At 41.0% G+C, this 19,356-nt stretch overlaps 1 protein-coding gene across 3 annotated transcripts in view; it reads left to right on the top strand.

The window, feature by feature from the left end:
- znrf3 (zinc and ring finger 3) overlaps window positions 1–11,025 on the top strand; it is a 224,817-nt gene extending 213,792 nt beyond the window's left edge. For all 3 annotated transcript variants that reach the window (XM_048611622.1, XM_048611623.1, XM_048611621.1), the window contains exon 9: window positions 10,554–11,025. In XM_048611622.1, coding sequence (XP_048467579.1) covers window positions 10,554–10,609 — 56 coding nt within the window. In that variant the 3' untranslated portion in view covers window positions 10,610–11,025. The remainder of the gene's footprint in view (window positions 1–10,553) is intronic.
- The last annotated feature ends 8,331 nt before the right edge of the window (window positions 11,026–19,356 follow it).

The raw sequence follows: 19,356 nt of genomic DNA, 5'->3' as shown, positions 1-19,356 counted from the left end.
CCCCGTAACTCTTGATCCCCTTAGCAACCATGAATCTATCTATCTCTGTCTTAAATACACTCAATGTCTTGGCTTCCATAGCCCCCGGCGACAATGAGTTCCACAGATTCAGCGCCCTCTGAATGAAAAAGTTCCTCCTCATCTAATGGGAGGTGATGGGGTTGAATCACACTGATGGGAAAGCTGAGCTCAGTTGGGCTGTATGAAATTAGTGCTAAATTCAAAAAGATCCTATTTTTATCCAAGGTGCAGGAACCAAGTGTTTATAGAACATAGAACAGTAACAGCACAGTACAGGCCCTTTGGCCCATGATGTTGTGCCGAACTTTTACCCTAAACCTAAGGCCTATCTAACCTCCACCCCTACCTCATACTATCATCAAATGGCAGAAGTGTGAATGCTCACTAAGGGTGGATGATTTATATTAATGGTTAAAATGTTGGAACCAAAGCATGGAGGGGTACAAACTTCTACAGGCTCTTGGGGGCAGGTTAGCAGTTGGTTTGAGGGGGTATGCATGACCTTACCACCACCGAACCCCACCACTCCTCTCCCCTCCACAACCAACCTATCAGAAAGGTTACAGGTACGAGGTGTAGGGCGATTGCTGACCCGTTCCTAGGGCTCATGGTTTTTGGAATGGTTTGGGTTACAGGCCTGCATCCCAACCTGGCTCAGCTCCACTATGGGGATGGATAGGGTCTACTCCCCTGCAATTTTCATAGATTCAGGCCATCTTTTCAAAGAGTCAAAGCTCACAGCACATCAGGACCGTCATCAGAACCATGGTCTGGATGCGGGAATCTTTTCGGAGGTTCGTGAGCCCCCATGCCAAGTATACCACTCCCATATCCCATAATGCATTCTTGTCAGAGAGCCTCGAGATTAGACTGCTGAAACAGCTAAGCCCCAGGGAAAACTTTGATTGATTGACAGCTCTGGTTCCCTGATCCCTTTTTGTCAATTTCACAATGTGCTCAACTGCTTGCAGTTTCTACCGTTACCATTTTAAAGGGTTTGGATAATTTCCAGTTTTATCTGTCTATCTGTAGCAAAAGGTTTTTTTTTAAGAAAACAAAATGGGAAGTAACAAATGATTAAATGACTTGTAGTTTCTTTTATTGCATCCTATTATCACTGTATGGTGCATTGGTTCTGTCCAATGTATAGTGCGTAAATGGGCAAGAAAGTGTCATAGCTTGGGGATGGGGTGCATGAAGTTCCATGAGAGCTGTTTATGGATATAGTTTGATGTGGGAGGCTATAAGAAGCTACGCCAATAGAAAGGCACAAGGTGGCATGGTGAGTGTGAGGGGTGAGTCCTTGATGGCCTTTTCTCGTTATAACTGGGATGCAATCCCAAAGCATCTGTGCACCTTTTTAAACACCCGCTTGCCCCTGTGGCTGTCCTGAAACGTATTCCAGGGTAGGCTGACCCCACCACGGCCTGCAATCGCCAATGCCGTGCACTTTCAACCACCTGCAAAGAAAGTCCCATCTTTTCAGGTGCTTTCTCATGGGCGGGCAAAACTAGGCATTTTCCCGACTCGTACTATTGGTTTCGAGGATGAAAATCCAGGTTAACATTCGTAACAGAAATAGAGAAGTGACTGAAGGGGTGAGTCAGCAGAGCTTTTATAAAATTATGAAATGTTTTAATTGACTTGGCATGGAGAAAATGTTTCCAGTTGTGGGGAAGAGCAAAAGAAGAGTTTTTTGATAGTCACCAAGAATCAGCATAGGAAATTTGGAAGAAACCTCTTTACCCAGACAATAATGGAAATCGTGAACTCACTACCAAAGGGAGTCTTTGGAAATACAATTTGATGCATTCAAGGGACAGACATATAAGCACAAATGGGAGAAGGCGATAGAGGGTTACATTGACAGGATTAGGTGAAGAAAGATGGGCAAAGGTTCAAATGGAGTGTTAATGCTGGTATATACCATGTGGGCTGAATGGCCTATTTAATCTATGTAATATATGTATCTTATTTCCCAAATCTCTATGATAATTTCCATAGAATCCCTACGGTGTGGAAACAGGCCCTTCAGCCCAAGAAGTCCACACCAACCATCAGAGCATCCCAAGCAGACTCATTCCCCAAACCCACCTAACCTACATATGAACAATTTCCCATGGCCAATCCACCTAGCCTGCACATCTTTGGTGTGTGGAAGGAAACCGGAGCACCCGGAGGAAACCCACGTATACGTGGGGAGAATGTGCAAACTCCACACAGACAGTTGCCTGAGGGAGAATTGAACCCAGGCCCCTGACACTATGAGGCAGCAGTGCTAACCACTGAGACACCGTGCCGCCCTTATAATGAGATCCATTGTTGACCACAAATCTTAATTTTCCCTTTTCTTCTGTTTGCACTGTAGAATTGAGTTGCATTAGGTTTGTCAGCAGCAAAATGAGACAACAGTTCTGTTCCATTTTAATTATGTAGAACATGGCGGGAGGGGGGGTGTGGGGTGTGGGGTGTGGGGTGCAGGGTGGGGGTTTGCATGATGTTTCCAAGAGCAACATTTATCTACTTTGTCTAAACTCCAGTTACAAAAAACCACATGACTGCTCAATCTCACACTATCATGAGTTAATATTCAGAGCTGATTTTCAGTTAAATGCAGCGTTCAGGAGTCTATTTTAGCTCATCAAGGCCATTGGTCAACTTTGCTACTTCCCTAAATTGTTATTCAGGCCAACAGTGGCATAACATGGTTAAAAAAACAACTCTTTGCAGTCACTAATACTTGATAGCACTGTCCAGAACATCACAGGAAAGGTGCAAGGACACAGTCAGTCTTTAGCTTGCGTCTGTGTGTTGTCCCATCCTCATCAAGCTTTGGAGGAAGTTGGAGCTTTGCATTAAATGTTCCATGTTCCTCAAACCTCTCACCAGCTGAAGGCGTTGATGGTTTTCTTGGTGTAGTAATTTGTTGGAACTGTGTTGCTTTGCCGAAAGGATCATTCTTCACACCTCAGTTGTCAGTGTTGGCAAGTGAACCCACTGCTAAGAGCATCCCAGTTGAACCCAATCCTGCACTTGCCAAATTCTTGTAACTGTTTTAATCAACTTGTTATGACACACACTTTCAAGGCAGGTGGGGCTCGAACCCAGACCTTTTGATCCAGAGATAGAGACACTAACACTGTCCAACAAAACACTCATCTAATCCATGTATCACATTTCAGATAACGTAGCAGTGGGATTTGGAATTCAAGATTACATTTCCACCTTAGGTCTAGAGGTACAGAAACCAATTGACTCATTGAGATTCATTAACTGAGGATAGTCAGATTCCATTCAAATGCAAAGAGCATAGGAGACCCTGTCTACTTGGACCCTCAGAGATGGACAGACATGAGCTTGTAGTGTGCGATTGTTTGACAATTCCTAGAACTTGCAGACATTCTCCTCTTATGCCATTAAATTTTCTTCTGCATTGCCAAACAGTGGGAAGTATTTATGTGCCTGGCATACTGGCTTGAAGTTTTTAGAGCTCAGCTTTTGAAACTTAATTCTTCAAATCTGGCCTAACACTGGAAAATGGTTGTGAAAAGCAGCTGAATTGTCATCAACACTCACCTCATTCACTCGCGTCCCTGAGGGAGTAAAGTTGTTGCCTCTCCTTTGTTAGGTGCAGTGTGTTCGAACTCTCTGTGGTTGGCTCTCAGGAGCCTCAAGGAGACATGTGCAAAAAATACACTCTTTCTAGTGTCACCCACATTGCAACAACGAACGTTTGGAAAGGTTGGTGTGGTGTGGTAGGATATTGTGGCTACAGGGCATGGTGAAACGTTTTGTCAACAAGTCATTCTTTAAACAGTGATAAACACATGAGTCGACTTTAGGATAGGCTAGAGAAGGCAAATGCCATGGAATCTTTCAGGAACCATCTGGTGGCCACAAGGATATCGGCAAAAAGGGGAGGAAGTGGTGAATAGATCTCTAATTGTATTTCTGAATAAGGAGCTGGAATGGGTTGAGTGCTGTCTTAATTTTCAGTCTTGTCGCCTGGATTTGAGTCTAACCCGTACGATTGAACAAATGTTTACTGACACTGCCTGTCATTCAGTCCTCTGTACGCAAACTAATTGGTGTTAACTTAATTTCCTTAGCAAATAATCTCCATTTCTATAAATTAATTATCAGTAATCCAATAGCTTAACTCCGGCACATCAACTGTGCAAAAAATAGAGAGTAAGCACAGCAGTAGTGTGTGTCCTGTAAAATAAGATGGAGATATATTGGTCTTTGGCCTTGAAAGATCCTGTATTGCCCCTTGCACACTGTGAACCTTATGCTTATTTCCATGTCAATTACCTCCCTTATCCTGCCTACCAAGCTCAAATGCACAGTATTTTTTGTAAAAATGAAAAATAGTGTTGCTATGACATTTTCATGTAAAAAGATAAATCACTGTGAGGGAGGTAATATTCTTTTCAGAGGCTGAGCATCAATCATTCTCAGCCTGGTCTCCTTCAAGCTCAGAGTTAGCAATTCGAAGTGCTTTTACCTCTTAAAGCTGAATGTTTCCAAAACCGGGACTCCAGTCAGAGCACCAGCCAAGAGAGAAATTATGGTTCACTGGCCCCAGTTTTAGAGGGAGTGCAGAGACGGGAAAGTTACTGTCCACACTAGGCCTGAGGAGGTTTATGAACCTGGTGAATGTTGATGAATCAGGCCTCGTAGAGCTGAGCCTAACAACCAGACGTCCTTCCCTTAAAGTTAGTGTGGCTCCCACTTGAACCGGATCAGATTCCCCAACGGGAACATCAGGACACAGCAGAAGGCAGAGAGATTGAGAAGGTTGGGGGAGGTGGTGCTGCTGCCTTCATTTTAACTGCATCTGCCCCTCTCATACCCTGGGCCAAGTTTCCACTAGGCTTGCCGTGGGAAAGATTTGGTCTCCTTATCCGAGGAAAGATGTTCTGGTTGTGGAAAGAGTTCAAATACGATTTTACCAGGCTGATTCTTGGGATAGCAGAACTGGCACGTGAAAAGAGACTGGATAAGCTAGGAATATATTATACGAATGATGGGGGATCTCACAAAAACCTATACAATTCTAACAGGACTAGTTAGGGTAAACACAGGAAGAATGTTCTCTTTGACCAGGGAGTCCAGAACCAGGGGTCACAGTTTAAGGACACACGTTAAGCCACTGAGGAATGATATGAGGAGAAACTTCTTCACCCAGAGAGTGATGAGCTTGTGGAAGTCACTACCGCAGAAAGCATTTGAGGCCAGAACATGAATGTTTTCAAGAAGGAGTTTGATACAGTTCTTACGGTTAAAGCAATCGAGGATATGAGGAGAAAGTGGAAACGGGGAGTTGGATGATCAACCTTGATCATACTGAATGGCAGATCAGATTCAAAGGGCCTTCTCCTACACCAGTTTTCTATGTAAAGCGTTAAAATTGGGATCTTTTCTCGTTAAATTTAAATTTACTGTTTATAACCTTGTGATCAGGATAACAATGTGAAACATACAACAGAATTAGAATCAGTTATCCCTTAAATCTTGATGGCATACCTTGCTGCAATGGTTTCACGGGAGGTGACAGCAGTTGAGTTCTTCATCAAAATGAATATTCTTCAAGTGTGATGCAGGACAGTGAGTATTGCCAGGCTGCTATGCTGCAAAGAGATGGCAGGAAGGTGAACATTTCTACCAAGGCCCACAGGGATAGCAAACAAGAGAACTGATATCCTTTCAACTCCTTAAACAATGAGTGCCCGATCCCAACCACTACTGGAAATGAGGAAGCTTTTTATTTAAGAACCCACTCTTGAATCTTGTGAATGAGATTCAAATCGTTATGATGAGCGAATTGAATTTTAGCTTGAGAAAATCGTTTCTGAAAATAGGCATTTGGCGAAGGTTATCTCAGTGGAAACTCTACTTCTTAATCCTTACCCAAGAGGCTTTTTGCATTGTTTAATTTATAAGGATGTTCTTTAAACGATGACTATGAATAAAGAAAGTGTCTGGTCTCAGCCTGGTGACCAAAGGGCGGTGTGATTTAAAGTATAGGTGAAGGGAATTGTCCTCCAGAACTTGAGTGCACCATCCACTGGAATAGTATCAATGTAAACCAATGCATTATGCATTTAAAATAAGCAAAACAAATAAGATTGATTTACTAAATCAAATATTACTTTGTGATTCCCAAGTTCTGGGGAGCGGTAATGAAATACAGTCAGAAGCAAAGTTTATTTGTTCCCTATGTTACAGTGACTACACTTCAAAAATGATCCATTGGCTGCACAATGCTTTGGAACATTTAAACCAGAAGATCTCCTCTGGCCTCAAACAGCATAAAAGATCAGTTCAAAGAGTAACAGAAGCTAGAATAATATCAGTGATTTAACCAAGAATATTTGCAGCATCTCTTAAGATGCCAGCACCTGCTATTTTTAAGTCGTCATAAATAACTAACTTGAAACTTCACTTTTTAATTTACTGCTGTCTAGACACATTACGGCTTTTGGTATAAAGCAGATCCAGAGTATACTTTCTGTGAACCTCCTCAGCAACCAGGATTAGATTTAAGGCTTGGCAGAAACTGAAAGAAAACTTGAGTCTAAATGATGTTACTTTTTAACCAGATAAGATGATGCTGAAGCCTAACATCAATAGAAGCTAAAACGTCCTTATTTTCAACACATTCTGCTGGTTTGCACCAAAGCTGCAATGTAAAACCATGATTCTATGTTTTAACTGCAGCTGTATTTAACATGAATATTTAATTAATACCTTTCATTTGTTCAAAGTTCATGACTTTCTTTCCTTTATTTTTTCCTGGGATTTGAAGATTGGTTAAGTGGCGTTTATTGTCCAGTCTTAGTTATACTGAGAGTATTGCCATTTACATGGTATTGTAGGGAGGCTGTTCGGCTCAGTTGGCTGGACAACTGATTCACAATGCAGAGTGACACTAGCAGCTTGGGTTCGATCTTTGCACCAGCTGTGATTGCAATGAAGGAGTCTCCTTCTCAACTTCACTCCTCACCTGAGGCATGGCGACCTTCAGGTTAAACGACCACCAGTCATCTCTTTCAGAGAGAGCAGGATATAGTTGACTTCACATTTACTTTGAGGTAAAGTAGATCGAGGACCCCTTAAAGGGAAAGATTGAGTTTTCAGATTTATCCATTAAGTCTCATGCCCACAAGTGACCTGATGTATTGGAGTCGTTGCCCATTTTTAGACTTGAGCTCACATCCTTTAGGTCACTAGGGTAGTCCGATAACCTGGAGCATTTGATATTTCCTGGTCTCAAGCAGCCTGCAGTTGGGAAATACCTTCCTGAACAGGTATTCAAGACCATTGAAAGTCAACAGTGAGCATTTCTATGACTTACTCATGATTACAATCTGAATACAGATACATACCAAGAAGATTGAGTAAGAGAGAGACTTTGACAGAGAGATATAAACAGTGTTCTTTAATTTTCTTCAGGAGGGATCGAAGAAAGAATTTGTTCGTTCATTTTTAAGGGGTGACTACAAGAAGTTATGGAGAAGGATCTGTGATAGAATAAGTATACATGGATCCAGGCTGGAGCAGGTCTTGTTGGGTCAATAGTCTTTTTCACTGCATCCTTTCAAAACATGCTGAAGATCCAACAGTAACCAGCAGAGAAAAACAAGATGTGTCTGACCTGTTAATCTTTTATGAAGGCATATTGATTTAATCCAGTGAGTCATGTTGAAAGCAATAACAATTCAAGCTCTGATCTCGTTAAAGACAACAGATATCTGCCAGGTTAGTCACTAAAAGTGGTCTTGGGGTCCCTGAGCTAAAGGAAAGAAAATTGAATAAGATTCCTGTTCTTGACTACTTTCCAACTAACGCTTCTACAGGAGCTCTTGGGTCAAGGATCAAGTTCAACTTTGATACCTCTGTAACGGAATAAAGATCTGACAATCACAGTCACTTGTCAGGCAATAAATACTGAAGCACCAGTGTATGACCAATTTCTGTGCAGCCTCACCAGAGTGACCAATGATAGCCAAGAGGATGGGAGATGGACAAAATTGATTTTAAAAAAACTAGCAAGGAAATAAAATCCTTTCAGCTGAACTAATCAGAGTTTCTGTTTGAAATTGCTTTCTCCTCCAGACATTCGCCTTGCCCTTGCTATCCAGCATATTGGACATGCCTTTCATTATCATTCCCCATTTTTCCAAAATGTTATCTCTTGCTTTGTACCAGTGCTACAGGTATCAGCTGCCCTTTTGGTACCTTGTCAACTAGTCAGTCTTCGTGTGGGACCTTAAACAGCGAATCAGGGCCTACACGTGCATGCACTGACACGCAAGCATATATGCATGCTTTCCATCAGGCTAAACAACCAAAATGATTTCCTTTTTCACTTTATCTTTCTTCCATGCCAGTTAATGCAGCTTTATCTCTGTACTTGCTGAGATTAATTGCTTGAGTATATAGCCAGCATCAAAGTCCTTCCAGATGAGGACGTCTTGTTTCCATTATGGACTTGAACTTATCACTGTGGAGGTTTTGGGGGGAACATCATTTCAGTTTAAATAGGGACTGTGGCCAGTTTGAGATTTGTTTACCTATTTCTGTCCTGTAGTGAATGCAAATCTCCACAGCCAAGTGATCACCACCTTGTTTGCTGAGTTTAAGATGATTAGTTCGCATCTAAGTCAACAGAGAGGTCACTCCTCAGTCATGTGTGGCATCATGTGTGTCCCTTTACAAGTGGATAAGGTGTTTGTACTAAATCCCCAGCAATGAAGATTGGCTGAGCGGCGGTTCTGAACCTGTTTAACAAAACCCACTCTCACCCTAATACTTTCAAAGCTAAGGAAGTAGTTTTCAATCTACTTTTGGTATTCTCTCAGCTATTGAAATGGTATCCACTCCTTTAAGAGATCTAAGCACCCTGCAAGCAGGAATGTGCCTGTCTGGGCCAAATATCATTTCACAGAACTTGCCATTTCTGATGTTAAGTTACGAGCTGAATCTTTTGTGGTGATAGTCAGAAAACGGAAAGCACAGGTGTAACCCTCAATCCTTCATGAATTTAACAAGTTCGGCTTGCTTCTTCTTGTACCTTCGCCATCTCCAGGGCACTGTACGAAACTGTGATATCCAAATAACACGTCACAGTGCATCCACAGTGTATCGTGGACAACATTTATCTCTCAAACTAGCAACAATAAAAAAAAAGCAGATGAATCGGGCATTTATCTTATTGCCGTGTGTCAGCCATATGGCTGCCAGGTTTGCTTAGACGACAACAATGAAGACAGTTCAGAAGTAATTAATTGGCTATGCTGTACTTTGGGATGTAGAAGGGGCTTTATAAGTGCAAGTTTTTTTAAGTGTAGATGTAGGAGATTTGTTGCAATGTACGGGATCCATTGGCATGAATAGGATCGCACCAAGCGTGTTTTGTGATGCCCTTGAAGTTGCCACAACAATTTTAAGAGTTGGGCCATGTTATCCTGAGGTTTTGGCCTTAGACATTAGCACGCACTTAATTTAATGCTACATCATTATCTTTACTCATCTATTGTTTATGGGCAGCTGCCAGGAAAGTTAAATTGAAAACCAAATTGTCTGTTTTAGCTGAAAAATTGCAGCAGGCGTCAGCTCAAGGCCCTTTGTGACCTGCTGATCACACTCAAATATTGGCAATAGGGGCGCCCTCTGTGAATAGACTGCAAATGTATCGTCAGAAATACTTACAGGATGCTAGGCTTTCATACACTCCATTTTGCATGGCAGCGCGTAGCACATTTGTGAAACATTAGTATTTAGTGAACTCTCTGCTTTTGAGGGTTGCAGTCTGTAATTGAGAACGGAGGCGAAGACTGCCCTTGAGCTAGTCAAACTAAATGTGTACTTATTTTATTTTAGCAAGGAAAAAATGTTAACTTATGAATAGAGCCAGGGAAGAGCAGCAGTCCATTAAGATGGTGCATTTGACTTTAAATAAACAGCACTTGAACCATACTGTTCCACATTTATCTTATTGTGTAGAAACATTCATTACATTTGTTATTCTACAATTTTGTACCCTTCCCAACTGCACTGCAATATTGTAGCTCTGGTGCCAATAACCTCCTCTTTCGATGTTTGAGGGTGAATCTAAGCTGTCATTTTTCAGCAAGCTCTTTGAATAGGAAGGGGTAGGAGTCACATACATCTCAGCAAGGGCTGATGATTACGATGCTGGGCTGATGTTTTCCCTGTCTAACCCACCGAGATGACTTGCATGCGTAGTACCTCTGTCATCATTCCATCAGAGACATGGATCAGCCAGACTTAGATCATATAATGCCAGGCTGCTCTTTTGGCATGTTGTCCTAGCCATATTTTTATTGCAGAATATTTTCAGAGTTGAAAATCTACATTATATGCACAATAAGTATAGTATTTAAGCTTTAGAAACGGAGGAAATAATTTATGTATTAAACTGTTAAAAGTCTGCCATTTTGTTTAGGGGTTTGCTTAAGCATTCTTCCACAGTAATTGTGTGTTTTTTTTTTGTTTTTATCTAGGATCTAGACCATGCCTAATTTTGCAAAAGGACTCTTCCAGTGAGCAGGACATCTGATGTTTTAAAATAAATATGTGTATATAAGTACGGAGATACGGGAAGCGATCAATAAGACTCCAAACTCAGTCCCTGTGCGACTGTTTTAGCTTTGACAAAACACATGGAAGTGGTAATGTGGATGAACACACAAAATCTGAAGCATCTTCCCACAACTGAGCTCAAGCTTCTTGTCCTTGTGATTCCAAGACAAAAGTTCTGCTGTTATTTAAAACCCTGCTGCCCTTCGTCACAAGGCAACGATACTACTGTTGTCAAGGAACATCAGGGAAAAAAAATCTTTGATCCGTAGTCTGAGGAATTTTTTTTGAGCCTTCTGCATGCTCAGGGTTATGGTTGCCTTAGTAAGTCAGCAATACGAAATGTGAGAATAGAAAACAGAGACGGTGGGGAAATGGGAGGGAATGGGAAATTAAAGAATGGGGGTGGGGGGGGGGGTTTGGGAGGGGGGAGAAGGAGTTGGGGAGGGTGGGGGGAGAAGGGTTCGGGGAGGGAAACAACAGCCCAATTTCAGCTGTGAGACTGAATGTCCTTCTCTGTACTTTGTCAAGAGAAGCAGATTGACTAAAACCGGCACTCATGGAAGCCATGGGATATGTAGAGTGACACTGCAACAATTGAGTGTATGTTTTGTACATCCATTTTGAAAGGCACCAAGGTAGAGTTTTATGTACACGATAATGCCTTTACTGCCTGATGATCCATGCAAAGTAACAATTTTGTTGGGTACTTAAGGCACTATTTTACATTTGTAGCACTTAAAAGATATGTCTGAAATTTCTTGTAAAGAATTATAAAATGGTCAAGAGTTGTCTCCATCATTACCATTTTTTCTAACGTGTTAAAAAGCTAGAAATTGTCTGTTTATATTCTGTATATGTATAGTGGCACATTTCATTTATGGAAATATGTTCTCAGAATATTTATTTACTAATATATTTATCTTAAGCCATGTCTTATGTGGAGAGTGTATGACATTATGAAATAATCATTGGAAAATCACTAACATGGGACCTGTAAATACATGATAATTGCACACAAAGATTAAATATTCTCTGACCAAAAACTGATTTAAATTTTAGTACTATACAGTTTTGTAACAAAAAATGTACAAATATCTGTGAAAAATACAGTTTTATCAAGTAAAAGCTTTCCTGAGGCTTTCTTGTTGTGACTTCATACGAAATAGGCATTGCTTGGTTCTTTTGATACTATTTATTTCCAAGTTCAGTGGATAGAGAGAGGTGCGAGACTCTGTCTGCAATTCAGTAGCTGAATTGTTGGTGTTTTAACTGCCAGCTATGGCTCAGGTGATAGCACATCTTCCGCTGCAACAGAAAATTGTGAATGCAAATCCAACCCCAGGATTTGAGCACAAAATCGAAACTGACCCTCCTGCACAGTGCAGAAAGAGGTCTTGAGATGGTGGAAGTTGCTATATGATTCTATTCTATGGTTCTACAGGAGTGTGGGTCTTTCTTTCTGTCAAGGGATAATACTTTTAGCCATTTTGCTACAGGTAGCATAACAGCAAATCCTCCCTCACGCACAGCACTCTCATCTCTGATTTGTGTGTAGAGGACTGAGGCTGCGTTGCACTGTTGGAGATTTTATCTTCTGGGCCAGGGCATCCTCTCAGTTGAATGTCAAAAGCTCTCATGGTACTTTTCAAAGAAGAGCAGAGGACTTCTTCAGTGCGAGTCCTGACCAATTATTTGTGATTGTTGTGCTGACAGGTAGGACAGCCCTAAAATAGAGAAGCCGCATCCCTCTTGTTCCCCTCCCTCGGCATATTGCTGTGGTACATCTAGCATTAAACACAATAGTGAGCATTTATAGAGAAGAAACACAATGGCCATGGAGCTGAAAGAGCATATACACATTTGGTGATACAAATTTAACATTGCAAGGAGATGATGTACACCATTCAACATCTAAAGTAGGGCAGGTTATCTGCCTGGTGGGATTTCTCCACAACCTTGAGGTAATTCTGTAACCAGTATCTGTTGGCACATGTACCTAGACAGCTCTCTCATAGCTGGCTAAATTGGAAGATTCATAGAATGTGCAGGTTGGCAATACATTCTGCTCATAATTCTGAGAACTTTGCAAGGCTGGTATGGCTTTCAAAGAATTCATTGTCATACATAATAAATAAACTTGAAAAAAGACTTGCACTGAGCTGTAGAGCCAACCTGAGGCAGCTTAATACAAAGCTTTCCTCATCCTTTCAAACCAGAACCCCAAAAGCTCTTTTCTTGCCACTGTTGAGAGTTGGTGTATGGTTTAACTGAACGATTTGCCTCAACCTGGACCTATTATCCTTTCCTCAACTCTACAAATGTGTTTACGTTAACCTCTAATGTTTCCCTTCCGTTAAAAGTTAAACCTGGTTGGTTTATAAATCAGCTCCGTTTTCGCTATTTTTAAGAAAGTTGGGACATCTAGTAGAGTATCAAATTTAATTTATTTAGTAATTTTTTACATTGTGGATGAATTGATCAAAGCAAAGCTGATCTCACTAATATTGATCATGAACCTATTATTGGTTGTTGTAATAACTATTACCGGAAGGAAATCTGGTGTCCCAGTCTTCTTGTGTCTCCAAAACCATCACGATGTGATCAACTTGTAACTCCTCAAAGGACAATTACGGAAAGCCCACTTACATAGGCCTTGCCAGGAATACCTACACCCCGTGAAAGATTAAATTTGGAAGAAAAATTTTAAATAGCAACATTAATTAAATGTCAGGGTACTTTCTAATTAGTATTTCTTATACCCTTTGGTGGCTACTTTCTACAAACACTGAGTATTTGATGGGCCTCCTCCAGAACTAGTCGTGTTCGCAGATGGTAACAAAATCAAACTGGGTCTTTAGACTTCCTATCAAGTTAACAGCATCGATTAATTGATCTTCTGCTATATACAGAAGCCAGGAGCTGGGCACCTGGAGTGGTCACCTATTCAAGTTCAGTGAATATGCAGATTAGCATGTGATAATATTGTAGCTACTTTTTATGAAAGAAGAGAAGAAAGACTTGCAACACTTCTGAGTGAAAGTCACATTTGCAGGAGACGCAGCAGCACTTTGAGCACTGATCACAAAACAGCAACATGATAATGGCCAAATAACCCTCTGTTAGTCATATTGATTGAGAGATAAATATTGGCCAGAACGCCGAGCTGAACTCTTCATAACACTGAATTTGTTCAAATATTGTTTACGCAATTGTGTGGATGTATAAGGTTGAATGTTCAAACATCATTAAAACCACAGAGAGCATGTATTACAGATTTGTCAGACTGATGATCTGGCCCTATATCAGTAGTTCAGAGGAGAGACTTCAGATACTAATCTACACTTGCCTTTATACAGTGGAAAGTTAATGGTGGTGCGCCATTCCTGATGGCAGAACTGGAAGTTGGCACCACTTAGTCACTTTTGCTTTTTGCTGGTATCCGTGTGATTCTAACCACATTTTAAAGTGCTGGCAGTGTGCATGGGAAGCATGTTAGTGGTGAAACCTGCTGGTACAGATGACATACAGAAGGCACAAAGAGGGTGGTTCTTCATCCTGGCCACAACTTTCCTGTCAACTCCATTTCCACAAGCATATGAATTGCATAGGTGATTTTCAAACTTTTTTTTTGCTTATGGTTTCATGTCACTCGTGTGCATCTTTGTCATGTGTTCTAACCAGCTCAATCAGAGATCTAAATGTGTTGGCACGCATTGATGGCCACACAGTTGTGAAAAAAACAATGGACAGAATCTTATGGGGTTCTAAGTGACATGGGCCATGGTGAGATTGTGGCAGAGGCCACAAGAAATCCAGGGAAGCCCCCCTCAACATTTGGATTATCTCCTGCCATCTTTTATGTTTATCTCAAGTGACACAGCAGGTCTCTCACTGGGCAGGGATGAGTTGCCAATTAAGGGACATTATTGCTTGTTAAATGCATGGGTTAATGACACAACTGGACTCAGTAATCTTTAACTTTCTACCTTACCGTAGTTATCAAACAAGCTTGATGTCAAGAAAGAGATAGCAAGAACCGCAGATGCTGGAGTTAGAGATGGCGCAGTGTGGAGCTGGAGGAGCGCAGCAGGCCAGGCAGCATCAGAGGAGCAGGAAAGTTGACGCTTCAGGTCGGGACCCTTCTTCATTTCTGAAGGGTCCAGACCTGAAACATCAATTTTCCTGCTCGTTTGATGCTGTCTGGCCTGCTGTGCTCCTCCAGCTCCACATTGTGTTGTTGTTGATGTCAGGAAAGCTTGACATGGCAACCAGATGGTTGATTCAATTTACCGCCTGCTGTGAACAATTTCCATGTTGCCTATGTCCAACCTGCATCCTGGGGCATAATGTGCAGATGCCTGTCCCTTCACACCTCCCTGCTTCTGGCCTTGAATGCTACAGGTTGGTGTGCCTGCAGTGTCGGTCCACGCTTTTGTCAATGTGCCCTCCCAATGTAACAGAGAAGTGCCATCATCGTGGTAATGAGGTTGAAAATTAAAAATACCCAATGCCCTGTGCAAGACCAATAGGTGCACATTGCTTTTAAATGAGCATGAACCAGGTGCGATTAAATTCCCATGAAGGTAGGATGTGAATCACAAAAGTTTTATACTAATGAATATTATTGGAATGCAAATGTATTAATACGGGCAACCTGCCACATTTCCCACTCTTGCAGTCCCCATAACATTCCTCGCTCCCTGCCCTCCAGTTTTGTAAGGGGACTTTGTGATTGCACTCGGAGAAGGAAGAAGATGACAACTAGATGCAAATTATGGTTGGTCCCAAGTTCACTGAGGAATCAGGCAAAGGATTAGAGCATGAAACCATTGGGAAGTTTCTAGGAAAAGTGTCAATGACCTAACTAGGTGGAATGACCACTGTTGAGAAGCTGGAGATACTCCTGCAGTGAGTCAAGAAGAGGAGAGAATTCTGTCAGAAAATAATGCAGAGAATTCTTCTGCGATAACAGCTGACAGCAATATGATGAAAGGAGATTCTCACACTGGCTAGCACCTTCACGCTTCCCTTGGTCAGCAGTTCAAAAAGCGGGCAGTTAAAACCATGCATTTAAAACCTGCAATATTAATGCCTCATGCACATAGAAACCTTCTACTCCACCAATGGAACCTGATGATCAATTGAATCATCCTAATTCAGTTCCCTACTGACTTCCATACCAACTCCCTACTGACTTCCATACCAACTCCCCACCTACACTCCCCTTTACTGGCTCCATCCCCGCCTCCTTGACCTGTCCGTCTTCTCTCCACCTATCTGCTCCTTTATCCACCTTCCATCCGCCTCCCCCTCCCTATTTATTTCAGGGTCCCCTTCCTCTCCCCCATTTCTGAAGAAGGGTCCGGACTCGATACGTCAGCTTTCCTGCTCCTTTGATGTTGCTTGGCCTGCTGTGTTCATCCAGCTCTACACCTTGTTATCTGTTCTTTCTTATCTTCCTCTCTAAGATAGTATAACTTAATAACATATTTATCTGACATGATTGATTCTTGCAGTATCTGTCTGACACTAACCATCCTAACTACCTTGTATGAATTCAGATGAGGGAACTAAATGAAATTTTCTAATTTTGCAGATGACACAAAGCTGGGTGGGAGGGTGAGCTGTGAATAGAACGCAGAGATGCTTCAGTGTGATTTTCGACAAGTTGAGTGGGCAAATGCAAGGCAGATGAAGCATAATGTGGATGAATGTGAGGGCATCCACTTGGGTAATAAAAACAGAAAGGCAGGTTATTATTTGAATTATAGTTGTTTGGGAAAAGGAACTGTACAATGAGACCTGGGTGTCCTTGTGCACCAGTCGCTGAAAGTAAACGTGATGGTGCAGCAGGCAGTGAAGAACATAAGTGGTATGTTGGTCTTCATATCAAGAGGATTCAAGTACATGAGCAGGGATGTCTTGCTGCAATGAACCTTGTTGAAGCCACACCCAGATGATTGTGTGCAGCTTTGGTCTCCTTGTCTGAGGAAGGATGTTCTGGTAGTGGAGGGAGTACAACAAAAGTTTATAAGACAGATTTCTGGGGTGGTAGGACTGATGTATGAAGAAAGATTGATTTGCTTAGGGCTATATTCACTGGAATTTTAAAAGAATGGGGAGGGATCTCAGAGAAACCTATAAAATTCTAACAGGATAAAACAAGGTAAACAGAGGAAGGATGTTCTCGATGACCAGGGATTTCAGAGCCATGGGTCACAGCTTAAAGAGGGAGGGATGAGATGAAGAGAAGTTTCCTCATCCAGAGAATGGTGAGCCTGTGGAATTCTCTGCCACAAAGGGGCTGAGGTATAAACACTGAACCTTTTTAAGGAAGATTTAGTTATATCTCTTAGGATTCAAAGGGTATAGGAAGAAAGCAGGAACATGCACAGAGTTGGATGATCATATTGAATGGCAGAGCAGATTTGAAGGGCTAAATGCCTTACTTTTCCTATTTCCAATGTTTCTATGTTTTAAGTATAATCCTTGCAAGTCAAATGGGTTAAGCCAATTGCATGGATTTATTTACTGGAAATCACACACCTGGGTTTCTGGCTGCCAGGAGTTAGATTTGGTTTTTGATATTGTTTGGAATTCAGTTGAGCTATAGCTGCTAAGAGAGAACTCATGATCTGCCATTTTCAGAAAGCCTTGTTGAAGGAACAGTGTATAACTAATCTCGCTAACCTACCTGATCTAGCTCTTCTCCTGGAAAGCCTCTGAATGAATTCTTCCTGAGTGAACTGTATCTGCAAATGTCCAAGTTACAAACAATTGTGTTTAGTGACACCCATTTGATGTGTCACAATGGTGACTGAAAGCCATCTTCTAAATTTCATATCTAACCCTTTTATTCTTAAAGAATGACAATTATGAGCAAAAGCTTTTTCTTTCAAAATTAATCTCTGCAGAGATTAAGAGATAATCTCTTTATTTTTTTCTTCACTTTGTGTGTGTGTGTGAATATGAGTGTGGAGGTTATTCAGAAGGGTACATATTTACACTTACTTACTATGAACAATGTGTTAATTTGATTTGCATCATTGTCAAACTAAATAAATCCGTAATGTTGTTTATTCAAGAAGCCTGATTGACAGATCATTTTATTTTAACCTTAATGTACATAACTTATAATTGGTCATATTGCTAACGGGATAATATATTCCAATATATTTTGTGACCAGTTGAGTAGTGGAACTAGAGAAGACAGTGCACTCCTCCAAATTCAGTCAAAATAAATATACAAAACTGACTGTACTTTCAATTAATTTATTGAATGTGAGCCACTTTGGAACCATTCAGAGAGATGCTATAATATGCTGCATAATTGCAAGTCTGTTCTTTTTTTTATTCAATGAGAGATTGAATACTCTGTACTTTTTGTAATGGAGCTGGAACTTATTTCAAAAATTGTTTTCCATGCAAAGCACTGGGTTAATTGACAGCAGATGATTTCTTTGATCTTGTAGCTCTTTATTGCCTCAGTAATGCTTCATGTCTTCGGAGTTTTATCAAAGAATAGGGTGGAAAATGTTCTTAGAGCTGCTCCTGTTCTACTGTAATCGGGGTCTTTGCTGCCCTTCTTGTAAAATTATAAAGGTGGAGAGAGCAGTTCTGCACACATTTCTACTCTAAGATCTTGTTACACTTCTGGGTCTTTCAAGCCTTTGTGACCAGAGATTATCTTGGCTGTTGTACTTTAAATGAACCTTATCTGCAAATTCCAACTCTATTCTTTCAGGTGTAACTACCCTTGCCTTGAGATCCTGGTAAACGTTTAGATAATGAACAATGAACCATGTCTGTTCGTTGCTTTCAACTATTCTATTTACATTACGCTTTCTTTCATTTGATTTCACTCCAGAATTCAAATGCAAAGGAAAATCACATCAGATCTTATTTCCCATCTAAAAGAGCAAGTAAATTTGTTTGACAAAGTATGTGCAAAAACATAGGGAACATTCATTTTAAATAGTCACATAATTACAATGGACATCCTTGAATCTCTCTTCTTCAAAAGGTGTTAACCATGGCTCCTCAGGTGGATATAAAAGATCATAGAAGTTGTGTTTTTCAACGACCTGGCTGAAATTCACCCATCAAAAAAACACCATAAAGATACATATTGTCTGGCCTTTTGTTTCATCGCTGTTTGGAAGCTCATACAATGTATAAATTGGCTGCCACATCTCCTCAGATTAAAACAGCAGATACATTATAAAAATAATTCATTGGCTGCGAATCACTTTGAGACACTGTGTGAAGGATTCTGTCCAAGTTTGCATTTATTTTTATCTTCAGTTTGTATTCATATTGGAGCATCCTTTCCTGGCTGTCCTTTAGCCCATTAGCAGATGTTTTATTTCATATTTAGGGTTCATTTTGTCATGATCCTCTACCTTTTACATTATTCCACTCATTCCACTGCGGTTCTTCCCTTTTCCCATCCTCCTCTGTGATTGAATTGTTTTGGATATTGAGCCAAAACATGCCTGCTAAAACGGTCAAAGACATTCTTGTCAAAAATATCCACGTTCGCACAATGCTGGTTAAGCTGGAGACGTACAGAGAACAGTTGATGAGATAAATATATGTTTGTAAGACATCCCATAGGCACAGTAACACATTATCCAAATAATCAAGGACTAGTGTTTAGTATCAATCACATTAGAGAATTAAAGTCTAGGAACGGAATCCGACAATGATGATCTGGTCTTGTCG

Source organism: Rhincodon typus, chromosome 24 (genome assembly GCF_021869965.1).
Source record: "Rhincodon typus isolate 14 chromosome 24, sRhiTyp1.1, whole genome shotgun sequence".
Classification (NCBI taxonomy): Eukaryota; Metazoa; Chordata; class Chondrichthyes; order Orectolobiformes; family Rhincodontidae; genus Rhincodon; species Rhincodon typus.
Note: the sequence above shows the minus strand (reverse complement) of the source record. Positions and strands in the feature narration are given on the sequence as shown.